The 13,712-nt window shown below is 40.0% G+C and overlaps 1 protein-coding gene across 10 annotated transcripts in view; it reads left to right on the forward strand.

Annotated features, from left to right (window-relative positions):
- Positions 1-13,256, forward strand: part of eif4g3a (eukaryotic translation initiation factor 4 gamma, 3a) — a 42,920-nt gene extending 29,664 nt beyond the window's left edge. For all 10 annotated transcript variants that reach the window (XM_058631053.1, XM_058631055.1, XM_058631056.1 and 7 more), the window contains 19 exons: positions 382-537; positions 933-1,130; positions 2,624-2,770; positions 2,888-3,124; positions 3,894-3,998; positions 4,269-4,407; positions 4,727-4,848; positions 6,518-6,608; positions 7,693-7,810; positions 7,912-8,135; positions 8,340-8,452; positions 8,816-8,988; positions 9,792-9,917; positions 10,250-10,331; positions 10,454-10,552; positions 10,760-10,906; positions 11,049-11,130; positions 11,256-11,402; positions 12,233-13,256. In XM_058631053.1, coding sequence (XP_058487036.1) covers positions 382-537; positions 933-1,130; positions 2,624-2,770; positions 2,888-3,124; positions 3,894-3,998; positions 4,269-4,407; positions 4,727-4,848; positions 6,518-6,608; positions 7,693-7,810; positions 7,912-8,135; positions 8,340-8,452; positions 8,816-8,988; positions 9,792-9,917; positions 10,250-10,331; positions 10,454-10,552; positions 10,760-10,906; positions 11,049-11,130; positions 11,256-11,402; positions 12,233-12,414 — 2,688 coding nt within the window. In that variant the 3' untranslated portion in view covers positions 12,415-13,256. The remainder of the gene's footprint in view (positions 1-381; positions 538-932; positions 1,131-2,623; positions 2,771-2,887; positions 3,125-3,893; positions 3,999-4,268; positions 4,408-4,726; positions 4,849-6,517; positions 6,609-7,692; positions 7,811-7,911; positions 8,136-8,339; positions 8,453-8,815; positions 8,989-9,791; positions 9,918-10,249; positions 10,332-10,453; positions 10,553-10,759; positions 10,907-11,048; positions 11,131-11,255; positions 11,403-12,232) is intronic.
- The last annotated feature ends 456 nt before the right edge of the window (positions 13,257-13,712 follow it).

Raw genomic sequence — 13,712 nt, forward strand, 5'->3', positions numbered from 1 at the left:
ACAAGCGGCTTTTTAGTAGGTGTTAGTTTGAAGTGGTTCAAACACACTTTCTGTGTTTACGCTCATAAAATTGTATTGGGAGTTTTATGATCTTTTGAGGAACACAGGTTTTGGCTGATGGTTAACTCACAGAAAAGCGAGACATCATTTTTATTTTGTCAGGCTAAAAATCTTGTTTATTGTCAAGTAAAATCAATATGTTGTGAGATAAATGTTGCAAAGATAAGACACACTGTTTGTTTGTCAAATTTAGCTTTTCCTTAGAAAAGTGACTCACTTCCCCTCATCGTTATGTTGGCTGTTTTTAATGAGAAAAGGCTAAGCTGTTCATGGTGGTAAGGATTATTGACACTTCTTTTTTTCTGTTCGCTGCTTGATTAGCTCATGAACATTGGAGCTCGACGGCCTCCACCAAGAAAGATCATCATGAACTTGTCAGTGCACGATGATGTTCAGCTGAACAAATCAGAAAATGCCTGGAAACCAGGCCTGAAGAGGGAGGGCCCCATAGATGATCCCGAGATGCTTCGGACAAAGGTAGGCCTTGACGTACACTGTCACAGACATGCATGAGAAATGCACAACAGAGCTGGGGAATATTAAAATCATGTACATGATAAAATTGGTTCTTAAAATCTATTGTCAAGACAGACGAGGCGACATTAACATTGTGCTAATCCAGTGAGATGACTGCAAACAGGTTGGGGTTTGACTGAAAAGACTACATACATTTTCACAAGTGAATTCTACTGCTCAAAAAAAACAAGATAAATGCCTCTCGTCCCTACCCACCCCTGCATTGCTGCTGTATATACACATAAACGCTCCATTAGTCAGATCTGATGCTATTGCTTGACAGAACCTGTTTTCATATGGAGGTTGCAGCCCATTAATAATGTTACATAATTTCCATTGATTGCGTTTCCCTTCAGGATCTCTTCAAGAAGGTCCGCAGCATCCTGAACAAGCTTACGCCTCAGAAGTTCAACCAGCTGATGAAGCAGGTGACAGACCTGACCATCGACACAGAAGAGAGGCTCAAAGGTGTCATTGACCTGGTTTTTGAGAAGGCCATCGATGAACCCAGCTTCTCTGTGGCCTATGGAAACATGTGTCGCTGTCTCGCTACGGTAAGCTGATCCCTGAGTTCACTAAAGATGCGAAGAGGCTCTGGGATAAGAGTGTCTCGTTTTTTAAGGTCAATTGTTTGAAGAATTGGATTTGTCCAGGAGCTCTCAGTAAGAGAAGTGTGTGGTTAATGCTCCTGTTTCAACTGTGGAACATTCACCAGATGCTTATATGAGATAATGGTATTTTTAGCACAATAAATAAGTTGCAATGCAAAAAAATATCTGTATGTCTTTTCAGGATATTTTAATATATTATATTCAGGGTTCCCACGGTCATGAAATTAAATTAGAAAAATTATTTTCCAAACCTGGAAAAAGTTAATATATCTATATAATATATAGATATAAGACTCCAGACTGCATGAATATCACTCACTTGTGTCTAGGGATGATTACCAAAACCACATAGTAAGCGGGCCTTGGTGCTACATTTTGAATTACTGGAGTATCGTTAAGCACTGACGTTAGCAGTGCTGCTAACACTGTTCTTTTGGTGCAGGGGGCGGGGCTAGTGCCTGTCTGTCACATACACAAGCACAAGCGCAGAGGCAGCAGGAGCTTCACACTGAGACACAGATCTGCTTCGACTGAGTCACAGTGGATAAAGTTAATCATTCAACAGTCTGGTTGTTTCACCAGAACTGATGCTGATAATAGTCACTGCCTCAAGTGCTACAAGACTTTTGCTTGTGTTAGCTTTCCTGCTTAGCTTAAAGGCTGTGGTTGGAAAGCACAATGGAGATATTTCCTCCAGGACAGAAGCTGTAGCTGCTGCTTTGGGCTGAAACTTACTTTTACAAGCAGCTGATTAACATACTCTGCTCGATCGGGAGGAGTCTGGGCATTTATTTCTTCCAACAGGCATAGAACATATCACATTAGAGGCGTCCTTGTCTCAGCTTACGCTAACCCTGCCCAGTCCCCAGCTTCTCGTCCTACACAACACACACAACTGACTCTCCCTCTCTTCATTCCAAATTCCATGTTACATTTTTCCTACACTGCCTGCGATTGGGCTATCGGATCTAAGTAAGAGCCCCATTTCCATGTGGGCATGATAGGGGCCTACCTTTGTAAATGGACTGTAAGCACAGAGCATCACTTAGAACTTCCACTAAAATGTCAGTTGTCATTAAGGGTAAAAGTTGAACTTTTTAAGGTAATGTTAGCAATAAAAATGTCAGATATAGATGGATATAGATATAAACTTTTGCTTTGTCATTTAGTAGCTGTTTTAGTAGTTAGCCCTTAGGAATTCAACACGACCTAAAATGAAAAGCGTGTTTAAATTTCAGCATGGTGCAGCAGAGACAACAGCAGAGCACGGCTGCATCAGGGATCACTTTACAGGGACTAAACATAATGCATGCATAATACTTTTTTTTGGAAAATACTGTGTCAAAAAAGTCCTCGCATCTATTTCATTGTACAATATCAAATGTGTTTTAAGGCTTGAGTTCAACTCTACTGTATCCACTTTGTCTGCTGTTTAGCTCAGAGTGCCCACCACAGACAAACCCAACAACACGGTGAACTTTCGCAAGCTGCTGCTTAACCGCTGTCAGAAGGAGTTTGAGAAAGACAAGGTGGATGATGTGGTGTTTGAGAGGAAGCAGAAGGAACTCGACTCTGCTGCATCGGTATGTGAGACACCCGATTTCCTGCTTTTCCAAAACATTTTATTATGCATGAGTGAAATGGTATGTGTTATGTGGTTTTGAAAGTAATATTCATTGAGAGTGTCCTTGTTCCGTTAGACAACGGAGCGTGACCGTCTTCAGGAAGAGCTGCAGGAAGCCAAAGACAAGGCCCGGCGGCGCTCCATTGGCAACATCAAGTTCATTGGCGAACTCTTCAAGCTCAAGATGTTAACTGAGGCCATCATGCATGACTGTGTGGTCAAGCTACTGAAGAACCACGATCAGGAGTCTTTAGAGTGTCTGTGCAGGCTGCTTACCACCATTGGCAAGGACCTCGATTTTGAGAAGGCCAAGGTGAGAAACTCAGAATCACACTGCTGAAAGAAGTAGTTCACTCATTTTTTGAAATTTAAATTTAGTCTAAATGTAGAACTTGGTTTTCAATCTTTTCGAAATAAAGCATTGAGTAGTTTTGTAGCTTGCATACATACTTACATGTTTACAGCTAAATAGCTAACCTGATATCATGATAAAAGTGCACATGCTGATTTACATGGTCAAATAAGTTTAAAAGGTGGTTTTAATTCACAGCAATACAATTTTGATTAGAATTCAATCCACTGGTTACCAGAAGCTGATGGGTAAATTACCCACTGTCTAACCACACATAGCCAGAGTCCTCAGATGCTCAGGGAGACATAACTGACCAGAGGGCCTTTCTGCTCTCCTTAACTGCTGTACTGTGATGTGTGGTTTCACCCTCATCATCTACCTCTGAGCAGGGCAACTCTAAAAAAACTAAACTAAAAAAAGATTTCTGTATATGAAACACTAGATAATGGGAATAAAGTTTCATCCTGTTATATGTAGTAATTTCTTGAATTTAGAAGGATTAATGTTGGTGATTGCATACCTTCTTTTGGGGCTTATACAATTTTTGTGCTGCTGACTTCCGAAATGTTTCAGTTGAATCTTGTGTGGTCAGGACAGCTCCACTGCTGCAAGTAATATACTGGATAATAAGTCATATTGATGAAATGAAGTGGGGAAACTTTAACAGAAACACAAAGTATACAACCTCGATGTCTCTTAACAGATCGTTTCTCTCTTTTTGTCTTGCTAGCCTCGAATGGATCAGTATTTCCATCAGATGGAAAAAATCATCAAAGAGAGGAAGACATCGTCTCGGATACGGTTTATGTTACAGGATGTTATAGACCTAAGATTGGTGAGTGTTTTTTCGGCATATTTTTTGAATTCTTTAAAGTAACTGTTGTTCTTAATGTATTTTCCTGAAGACATGTACCATCGTTTCAGCCACACTGATGGGGAACAGAGCTACATACAATATCTCTAGATGCTTGATGAGTGAAGTTATGATCCCCTCTCACTGCTCATAACTCATGGTGTTTTAATAAAGGCAACAAAAGTAATGCGAGCTTCAGTGAGTCAACATCACAGTTTGATTCAGGTTTGAGGGTGGTTGTTTTTTTTTCAGCACAACTGGGTGTCCAGAAGAGCTGACCAGGGCCCGAAAACCATCGAGCAGATCCACAAGGAAGCCAAGATTGAAGAGCAAGAAGAGCAGAGAAAAGTGCACCAGCAGTTGCTTTCCAAGGACAGCAAGAGGCGGCCAGGTCAGACCTGCAGTCTAAATCCTCTTTAAGGCTTAGAGTTACATTGGCACAGCTATAGTGGCTCAGGAAGCCTGCTACCATGTGGGCAGACTTCCTGTCCCTATAGCCTGCAGAGATGCTATTGTGCTCAACAGCAGACAGGAAGCCCCCCCCCCCCCCCATCTGTTAGCTGACCTATAATATTTCATCTTGTTTAGCAGCATGCCATAGAGAAAGTGGGAAATGTCCCTCTGTTACATTATTTAACTCCATTTTACTTTGATTGACTTCATTGTGAATCAGCATTTCCCTGTTTCTGTGTGGACGTGCGTCTTCATAGATCCAAGAGAGCAACGAGAGCAAAGAGATCAGCGCGTCCAGAGAGAGGAGACCTGGAACACTGTGCCAATGACAAAGAACAGCAGGACCATCGACCCTAACAAGATCCCAAAGATCTCCAAGGTGAGACAAGCCGTAAAAAGCATTTGGGGGTCTTTTTAGGTTCTGAATCAGTGACTTATGGCGCTTTCCCACTATACAGTTGTAGCACAGGTCAACCACTAGTTTTTGGGGGTTTTTGCTTTTCCATTAGCGATAATACCTGATACCTTTTTTATTACTTGCTCTGGTGAGGTTCGAAGTGAGCTGAGCCGATACTAAGTGTGACATCGACAGACTGCCGGCCACTGATTGGCAGAGAGTGTCAACACTGGAAGAGTCTGCTTTGCTCATCACTAGATTGTATGTTTGTGTCTTGTATAAAACAATGTCACGGCATTTTCATGCAGCCGTGGTATGATGCCCACGTTGAGCGGCACTATTGTAATGGAAAACAACCAAAACTGTGTAGAGTCAGGCCATGCCGAGCCGCGCTTCAGCTGTATAGTGGAAAAGTGCCATTACTCTCATTTCAGTATACCTCCTGCAGGGAGCAGTATACCAGCACTGCTTGAGACGGCACACTGCTGGCTGCCATTTTTGTCACGCACAGTTCATTTACTCATAATTTACATTATGGCAAGGATGAGCAGCCAGATATTTGTGTTGCAAATCATGTATGATCTGAAAGCTGGGTTAAGACTCATTACCAAGACAAGGCACGTGTGTGTTGCCACATCCTCTGAAGCCAAAACCGTTAGTCAGATGGAGGGACGGATGTTTTCAGCATGGGCACAGTTTGCTGCCTCCTCACACCCACAGTTTCACCCTTAAACTAGAAAGCTCTCGCTCTGAGAGCTCATACCTCTGCCAAGTCCAAAATCTGGATCATTATCCAAATCAGCACATTTTATTTGTTCATAGATAAGATTTTAAAGATTTCTGCACTACTTTTTGAAATATTCATCCCAAAATATTTGAAGCAATTTATATAACCACTTTCATTAGATTCACTGTCAAAGTTAATAGATTCTTCCTTGGATTATACCCACCTCTCCGCTGAGTTTCAAGAGAATGGGTTCAGTAGTTTTTTACAATTCCTGCAGACAGACACACTACACTAAAATATAATATCCTAAGAGCCATTCAGTTCAGTGATGTGCAAGAGTTAATTCAATGAAAGCAACAGATGTTGAACATACAGCAGGGTTGTTGTGATTCCAGCAATGACCGCAAAGAAACTTGAGTCACAGGTTGGGTATTTTCACTGTCTAATGGACTGGAATGAATCTGCAGGTTGTTTTTAACGCTCAGTCCTGGTTCATCATTGTCAGCATTGTAATTAAGATAAACTATTGAGGTTGTTGTTCATGTTGCGACACGTTTGTCTTAGGTTCATTAAATGTTTTTTCAGGGTTAGTCACCAGGTTCCCCTCACAGCTGCTGTCTGTTTCTTTGGGTAGAAAGTTTCTGCATACAGCGAATAAATGTTTACGCAGAACTTCGATGAATCCAGGGAGTCATCACAACTGAACTATATACACAAACCAGCACGCATCTCATCTGATTTACATTATTGTGGTTTACATGTAGTGCAAATGATGTATGAGGTACTGCAGAGTAAAGCTGTTTTTTTGGAGCTCCACCTGCTGGTTGATTTTGGTCATGTTTCAGTGTGGTCAGAGCAGAGAGAGAGCCAGAGAACTCACTACCTGAGCCACTCAGTTTTTCTTGGTTTATCCTGTTTCTGCAGCCTCAAATGGATGAGAAGATCCAGTTGGGCCCACGGGCTCAAGTCACATGGGTGAAGGGCAGCAGTGGAGGAGCCAAGGCCAGCGAGTCAGGTAAAATGGCACCAGTACACCAGGCTGAAGATAAAACACAGAACTAAGTAGAAACTGCACCATCACACAGCCAAGTATCTTTTGTCTCAAACGCTCATTTTTACATCTTTAAAATAACTTGTTGAGAATTGATGACTGTAGATGATTAAAGATAAAATAACTAACTCTTAACACAATATCACCTGTGTAATGAACAGGAATGGAGTCTTTATGCTTGAAATAGAGTGTGATATATTGTCTTATTCAGCTGAAATGTTTTTAAAAAGCCATATGTATAGGAGCAGGAAAAAAATAAAAATTCTCGAAAGTCAAAAAACCTCTGAAAAAATTGTATTGCAATGCAAACTCTGCTGAAGGAAGCTCAGGCCCTACGTGCCTTCCACTCCACACAATACATATCTGTATAAAACTGGGGGCATCAGATCATTTGACAAGTTAGAAAAGTAGGTCAACAGATTTGAGTTTTTTCATGGCCAATGCAGATTTTTAAAATGCAGGGCAGGCGATGGCTTTCATCCATCTGATGAAATATAATAAATCCTAAAAGATAATACAAAAAGATTGCTTAACTTTGGTAACCAGGTATTGAACAACTGTGTCTGTGTCTCTAATCTACATTTTATGCCTGCACTGCAGTGCAATTATACACAGTATAATAGAATAGAATCATGTATAAACTGAATACTAAATACATGAAACAGGTCATCAAAAAAGTATCAAATTGTCAATGTTCAATTTGTATTAACTGGCTGATTGATTAATAATAAATGGCCAATGATTAAAACCATGGCAAATTTCTGGCTGATTATTTGGTCTGCCTCTATTGAACAGTTATTGTTTGAATGTTTGAACTCTCCTTCTAAATTCTTGTTTGTCTATTTCACAAGCATAGATGTTTTGGTTTTGGCCTGAAGACAAGCTTTTTTTTATTATATATTTAATAATGCTCTGTAGTGAGTCAAATGAAGTGGCTCATAACAATAAAAGTAATAATAATAATAATATAATAATCCAAAGTCATTACCCATGACTTGCTCTCATTTGTTACTCATGTGTTTTACACCTTTTTTCATCTCTATAACAGAACTGTCACGCACAGCTGGCCTCAATCGTTTTTCTGCGCTGCAGTCCACGCCTTCATCTCAAGCCTCCACCACACCTCCACAGAACCAAGACTTTGACGCCAGGAGGAGTCTTGGAAGGTAAAAGACGAAACGAGATGTTTCTCCTGACTCTGAGTTCATTTGCTCTGGCGTCTCCACTGACTCCTATTATATGTTTGCCCTTCCCCCTCTTCCTTCAGCCGTAGCAGTACAGGCAGAGAGCGCAACGACAAGCCGCTGATCTCTGCCCCACCACTGTCGCGGCCTGACCCCTTCATCAGGGGAAGCAGTGCAAAAGAGCTGCTAGAGAGCCAAACTCCAGAGGAGCCACGCAGAGACCGGGAGCGAGAGGGAGCTGAGCCCCGGAGGCCGAGTGTCACAGAGGAAAAAACTGAGCCAGAGCGCATCAGAGTCAAAGAGCCTGGTGAGACAACACTGGACATGCTGTACATCAAAGCAATATGTATACATTAACTACTGTAAATGAGAAAAGCCATTATATGAGCCATTGTTCCACAGTTATGTACATTCAGAATAGAGAATCCTATAATTAATTTAATAAATGTCTGAACGTGGCTCTTACCACAGACAGATACTGTTGTGACTTTTGTTTTTTTTGCTTTGTCAGTGAAACCTGAGCCTGTGGTCCAGAACCCAGACAAACCAGTCCTGTCTGAAGAGGAGATTGAGAGGAAGTCCAAGTCCATCATCGACGAGTTCCTGCACATTAACGATTACAAGGTGCTCAGAATTAGTACATGTGGAGCCTTTTAAGTTTTTGAGTGATTTTGTCAGATTTAAACATGAATTTCATAGTTTTACCTTTTTGTTTTTTAGATGCATTTCATATACAGTCTGTTTCCTCTGATGTTAATTACTCTCATTACACTGTAGTCACAATGAAAATATTGTACATTTCATAGTTTTACCTTTTTGTTTTTTAGATGTATTTCATATACAGTCTGTTTCCTCTGATGTTAATTACTCTCATTACACTGTAGTCACAATGAAAATATTGTACATAATCATAATGTAGTGTCAGCACTTACATACATGCGACCCCAGTTGACTCAGTCTTGATCCTATTCCTTTGTTTTCTTGCAGGAGGCTGTCCAGTGTGTGGACGAACTTGATTTGGGTATTCAACTGCACATCTTTGTAAGTGTCGGGGTGGAGTCAACTCTGGAGCGCAGTCAGATCACACGTGACCACATGGGCCAGCTCTTCTTCCAGCTCGTACAGAAGGGAATCCTGCCCAAACTGCAGTTCTACAAAGGGTCAGTTGCCTCACTTTGTGCTTAGTGAATGGTTTGAATGATACATTGCATTGGAAAAATAGTTAGTGTTGATTCTGTCACGGCCTGCTACACATGCAGTAGTAGCTCGACTCCCAATCGCATTATCTCGGTGTTTTAGTCCGACTGACAATATACTAATCAAATTTATCGAAGTCAGACTAACATGTTTACATAAATTTTAAATTTTAAATTACATATATATCTGGTTGTAGCCGAAGTAACTCAATAATTCGTTCACATTTCTGTGTGGAAAAACACAACATACTGGGTGAACACTATTCTCTCATTGTTTTGGATATGAAATGATGTAGTTCTTTTGTGCCATAAATCTATTTTTCAGTGCTCCATGAAAACTGTTGAAATCCTATTGCCATTTGTTTTCATTTAAATTTATAATTGCATATTTTTAAAACCTAGACATTTATGAGAACAAATACATATGGTAAATGAGAAAATGCAACTTGTAAGGTTTAAAAAAAAAAAAAAAAATGTCTGAATCATATTATCCTTTCAAAGGGTTGTTTTTCTCTTTTAGTTTAATTGCCCACAAAGTAGAATTTTTACCTTGTCAGTTTTCACTGCACTCTCCCATCTTGAAATACTTAATGTATTCTAAATACTAAATGTATTCATCAAGCATCTCTTGAGCTTGAGATGACCAAGTAAATTACCAAGGATTTTGCAGATGAGTTTTTGTCAAACAAACATTTTCTTGCTCTGAATGGAAAAATACTGCATGAAGTATTTTGTCTTGAACATATTGCACCTCTGTGTTTTCTCAGGTTTGCAGAAACGCTGGAGCAAGCAGACGACATGGCCATCGACATTCCCCACATCTGGCTGTACCTGGCTGAGCTGCTTGGCCCTGTGCTGAGGGAAGGGGGCTTCTCTATGAGAGAGCTCTTTAGGTGCTGAGACGTCCACACATGAGTCATTCATTCACACTTAAGGAGCCAATATATGGAAAAGTCAAGTAAAATCTAGGAAAAGAGGCCACCTTGTGCATGCATATACTTGTGCATACAGTATAAGCTTTAGTCCCTTATACAACTAATACAACTGCTCATTTAAAATTTCACCCCCTGAATTAAGCACCACACTATTCATCTGTCCTATAAAGGAGAACAACAATAACACTCAGAGAATATAATTTGGTTTTAACATTCAGTGTTTTGTATTTGTGTATGAAGGTAAAAAAAAAAAAAACTCATTTTAATTTCTGTCATGTGTTTGTTCACAGTGAATTAAGCAAACCTTTGCTTCCTGTGGGAAGAGCTGGGATCTTAATTTCTGAAGTACTGCACATACTATGCAAACACATGGTAAGCTGTTTTTAAACTTTGTTCTGCATAATCTATTACATTTTGCCATTATGAAGCATGCACAGATTATAAACTGTATCTCACTGCAAGAAAGTGTGTGATGTTTGGTCTCGTCTCCACAGAGCCACAAGGCTGTGGCCTCTTTGTGGAGGGAATCTGGTCTCAGTTGGGCTGACGTTCTACCCGAGGAAGAGGATGTCCAGGCCTTCATCTCACAACAGGTTGGTAATAAAGGTCTTCCCTCAAATCAAGAGTCAAGATATTTCATCATGGGAAAACAACCACAACTATCATATATAAGTTATTAAACTATTGAAACAAAGATGGATATTTCAGTTGTTCTTCCATGATTTTCTAACTGCCTTTTCTTATTTCCCTTTTTTTATTTCCTCATAAAAATAAATGTCTCCTCCTCTTGACTCAAACAGAAACTCCCGTTTCTTCAGTCAGACAGCTCCAGCTCTGAGGCAGTTATGTCTAAAAAGACTTTGTCTCCAGAGGAGCTGAGACGCCAGCTAGAGAGACTCCTCCTGGAGGACATGGCCAGTGACGAGCAGATCTTCGACTGGGTGGAGGTAGGTCGACGAAAAAGTGACACGTTTATGCATCCATCCGTCATCAAATTGACTCATCAGTCTAATGGCTAAAATCCCAGAAGGACGTTTATGGGTTTTGATAAATGATCTATGTTGTCGTCCACTGTGTTGCATTCCTCAGGAAAACCTAGATGAATCTCAGATGAGCTCGTCTCCCTTCCTGAGGGCTTTGATGACAGCTGTGTGTAAGGCAGCAGTGAAGGGTAAACACATCACCACTCTTCTATCCTACTAAAATCACACCACTTGTTTCAACATTTACACTTGGCTGAACTGTAGGCCAGGAGACCTGGCATGCATTTATTCTGCCTCCTGCTTTACTACACAGATGATAACACCAACTGTCGAGTGGACACGGCCATCATTCAGATGAGATTGCCTGTATTACTCAAGTACCTTAACTCAGACACTGAGCGACAGCTGCAAGCACTTTATGCACTTCAGGCGCTGATCGTCGCCCTGGATCAGCCTCCGAGTAAGTTCTGCATCAGTATTTACCTCTCATGAAAATGGTTTTCTTTTTCTTCATTTCTTAAAATCAAATTGTGATTGCAAGTCCAACTTGTAATGTTTAGCCTATTTTAGCTGTTTTACGACTTTCATCAGCAGATTAATTTAATGTTGTTATCATTCAAGTGTAGATGTTTACATTTACTTTGTGGACATTTTATACAATTTGGTTGAACAAAAGTAGAAATTTCCATGAATGAACAGTGAACTCTTTAACATTTAATTGATTTGGTTATTTAATCATTTAATCAATCAATCAATCATCTTCCTGAAACAAACTACACTGCAGCTCCTTCTACAGAATATAGTATTTCACACTTTTGTTCTGCAAAATAACTGAAAACAATAACTGATTGACTAATCTAATGATCCGCTAATCTTGTCAGTTTCCATCCATTTTCTTTACTTTCTTGAGACTGATTTAATCCCATTAAATTTATCAGATATGTAGGAATTACTGTCAAAAAACTGTGGAGAAGTACTTTAAAGAACTGTCATCATACTAGTATTAAAGCATATGTAATTTTAATTTTGTAAACCCCACAGAAGCCTGAACAGTAATGTAAGCGTTGTTGATATTTACAGGAAAGCTGCTATGTGTTCCTTTTTATTGCATTACTAAAATGTTGTAATATAAAACCACAACCCCTTTTTTACAGTAGAAAACCATTTAAAGATATCGACCCCTATATATGTGATTTTTCACCTCGCAGATAAATATGGTTTCGAAAAGAAACCCTTTTTTTTTTGGGTATTAACACCTGTGTCTTCACTGTTTCTTCACTGTGTCTTCAGACCTTCTCCGGATGTTCTTTGACTGTCTGTATGATGAGGACGTCATTTCTGAGGACGCTTTCTACATGTGGGAGACGAGCAAAGACCCCGCCGAGCAGCAGGGTAAGGGCGTGGCCCTCAAGTCTGTTACAGCCTTCTTCACTTGGCTGCGGGAGGCAGAGGAGGAGTCGGAAGATAATTGACAAGGGAGACATCCAGGGACATGACGTAGTAGAACTACATCCTTAAAGCAGAACAAACGTTCAAAATGGTTGCGTGGGCAGGACGACATGTTTACGGCTGGAATTTTTTTTCTGCGGTACGGTTCTGAAACATGCCGCCATTTTGAGTTTGGATTTCAATGGCGGAAGCACTAAATACCTGTATTATACATAGAAAATATTTTTGTTTTAAAGTTTAACTTACTTTCCTTTTGTTACTTTATAAGAAGAGACTTAAAAGATACCATGGTTCTGGACTCTTTAATTTATTATTTTTTTAAGGACTGCAAATATGAAAGTTATTTAACATTTGCAGATGCTCACAACAACAGAACAGAAATAACAATATAATTAATTATAATAACAAAATAATAATTGTGAAATGAGTACCCTCCCTGGACTCCACACTGTTTGGTTTAAAACAGGGTTAAACAAAATCATTTTGGGATGAAGGGGAAGCGGTCATTAAGAAGCAGAGTGGATGCAGATGAACTGTCAACGTTTTTCGTGTATGACGTTTGAGGTCAAGGGTTGTATCCTAAAACCCAATAAGCCGTGACTTGTTTTGCATTGATATGTACATACACCTCATGAGAGGTAGAGGTATGCATTCAAGAACCAATGCAAGTCAGTGACAGTCACAGAACTGTCAAAACAATCGCAGATGAACAAACCACATACATTCAACTGAAATAAGCAAAAATGCAACTTTAAAAAGCAAATGGCCAGGTTCGCTGAACAAGACATGCTTGTTGTACTTCAGACCTACAGAGCAGAATCAGTGCTTGTAAATACATTAAAGACAAAAAAGGTGTTTAAAAATGCTGATGTTCATGATTTGTGTTTTTGATGCTTGGTTTTTGGATGTGTTAATAGACAAAACAGCTTGGAGAGTGTGTGTTTCAGACTTCCTACAGAAGTCAGCTCATATTGTGCCAAAACCATTACTGTGACGACATTTGGTCTGTTCAAACATAGAGAATGCTTTTTCAATGAGTTTCCGTGCAGCGATAGAAAGGTGTGTGCACGGTGTGTTTCAGTGTTCTTGTTTTGGATGGTGACATTTTAACATCTTCAGAGGAGCTGTTCGGTCTGACAAGGAGGAGCAACCAAGGAAGCAGTTTACACCTGGTCCAGGATTCACAACGTGGGATCCACTCAATCCTTTCATCAGAGCACTGACAAATAATCCCTGCTTTGTCTTTGACACTGTCTTTTAGGGGTGATTAAGCATACAGTTTTATAGAGTCCCTCTAGTTTGTTCTATCACCAATAAGGCA

The sequence above is a fragment of the Solea solea genome, chromosome 6, assembly GCF_958295425.1.
Source record: "Solea solea chromosome 6, fSolSol10.1, whole genome shotgun sequence".
In the NCBI taxonomy this organism is placed as follows: Eukaryota; Metazoa; Chordata; class Actinopteri; order Pleuronectiformes; family Soleidae; genus Solea; species Solea solea.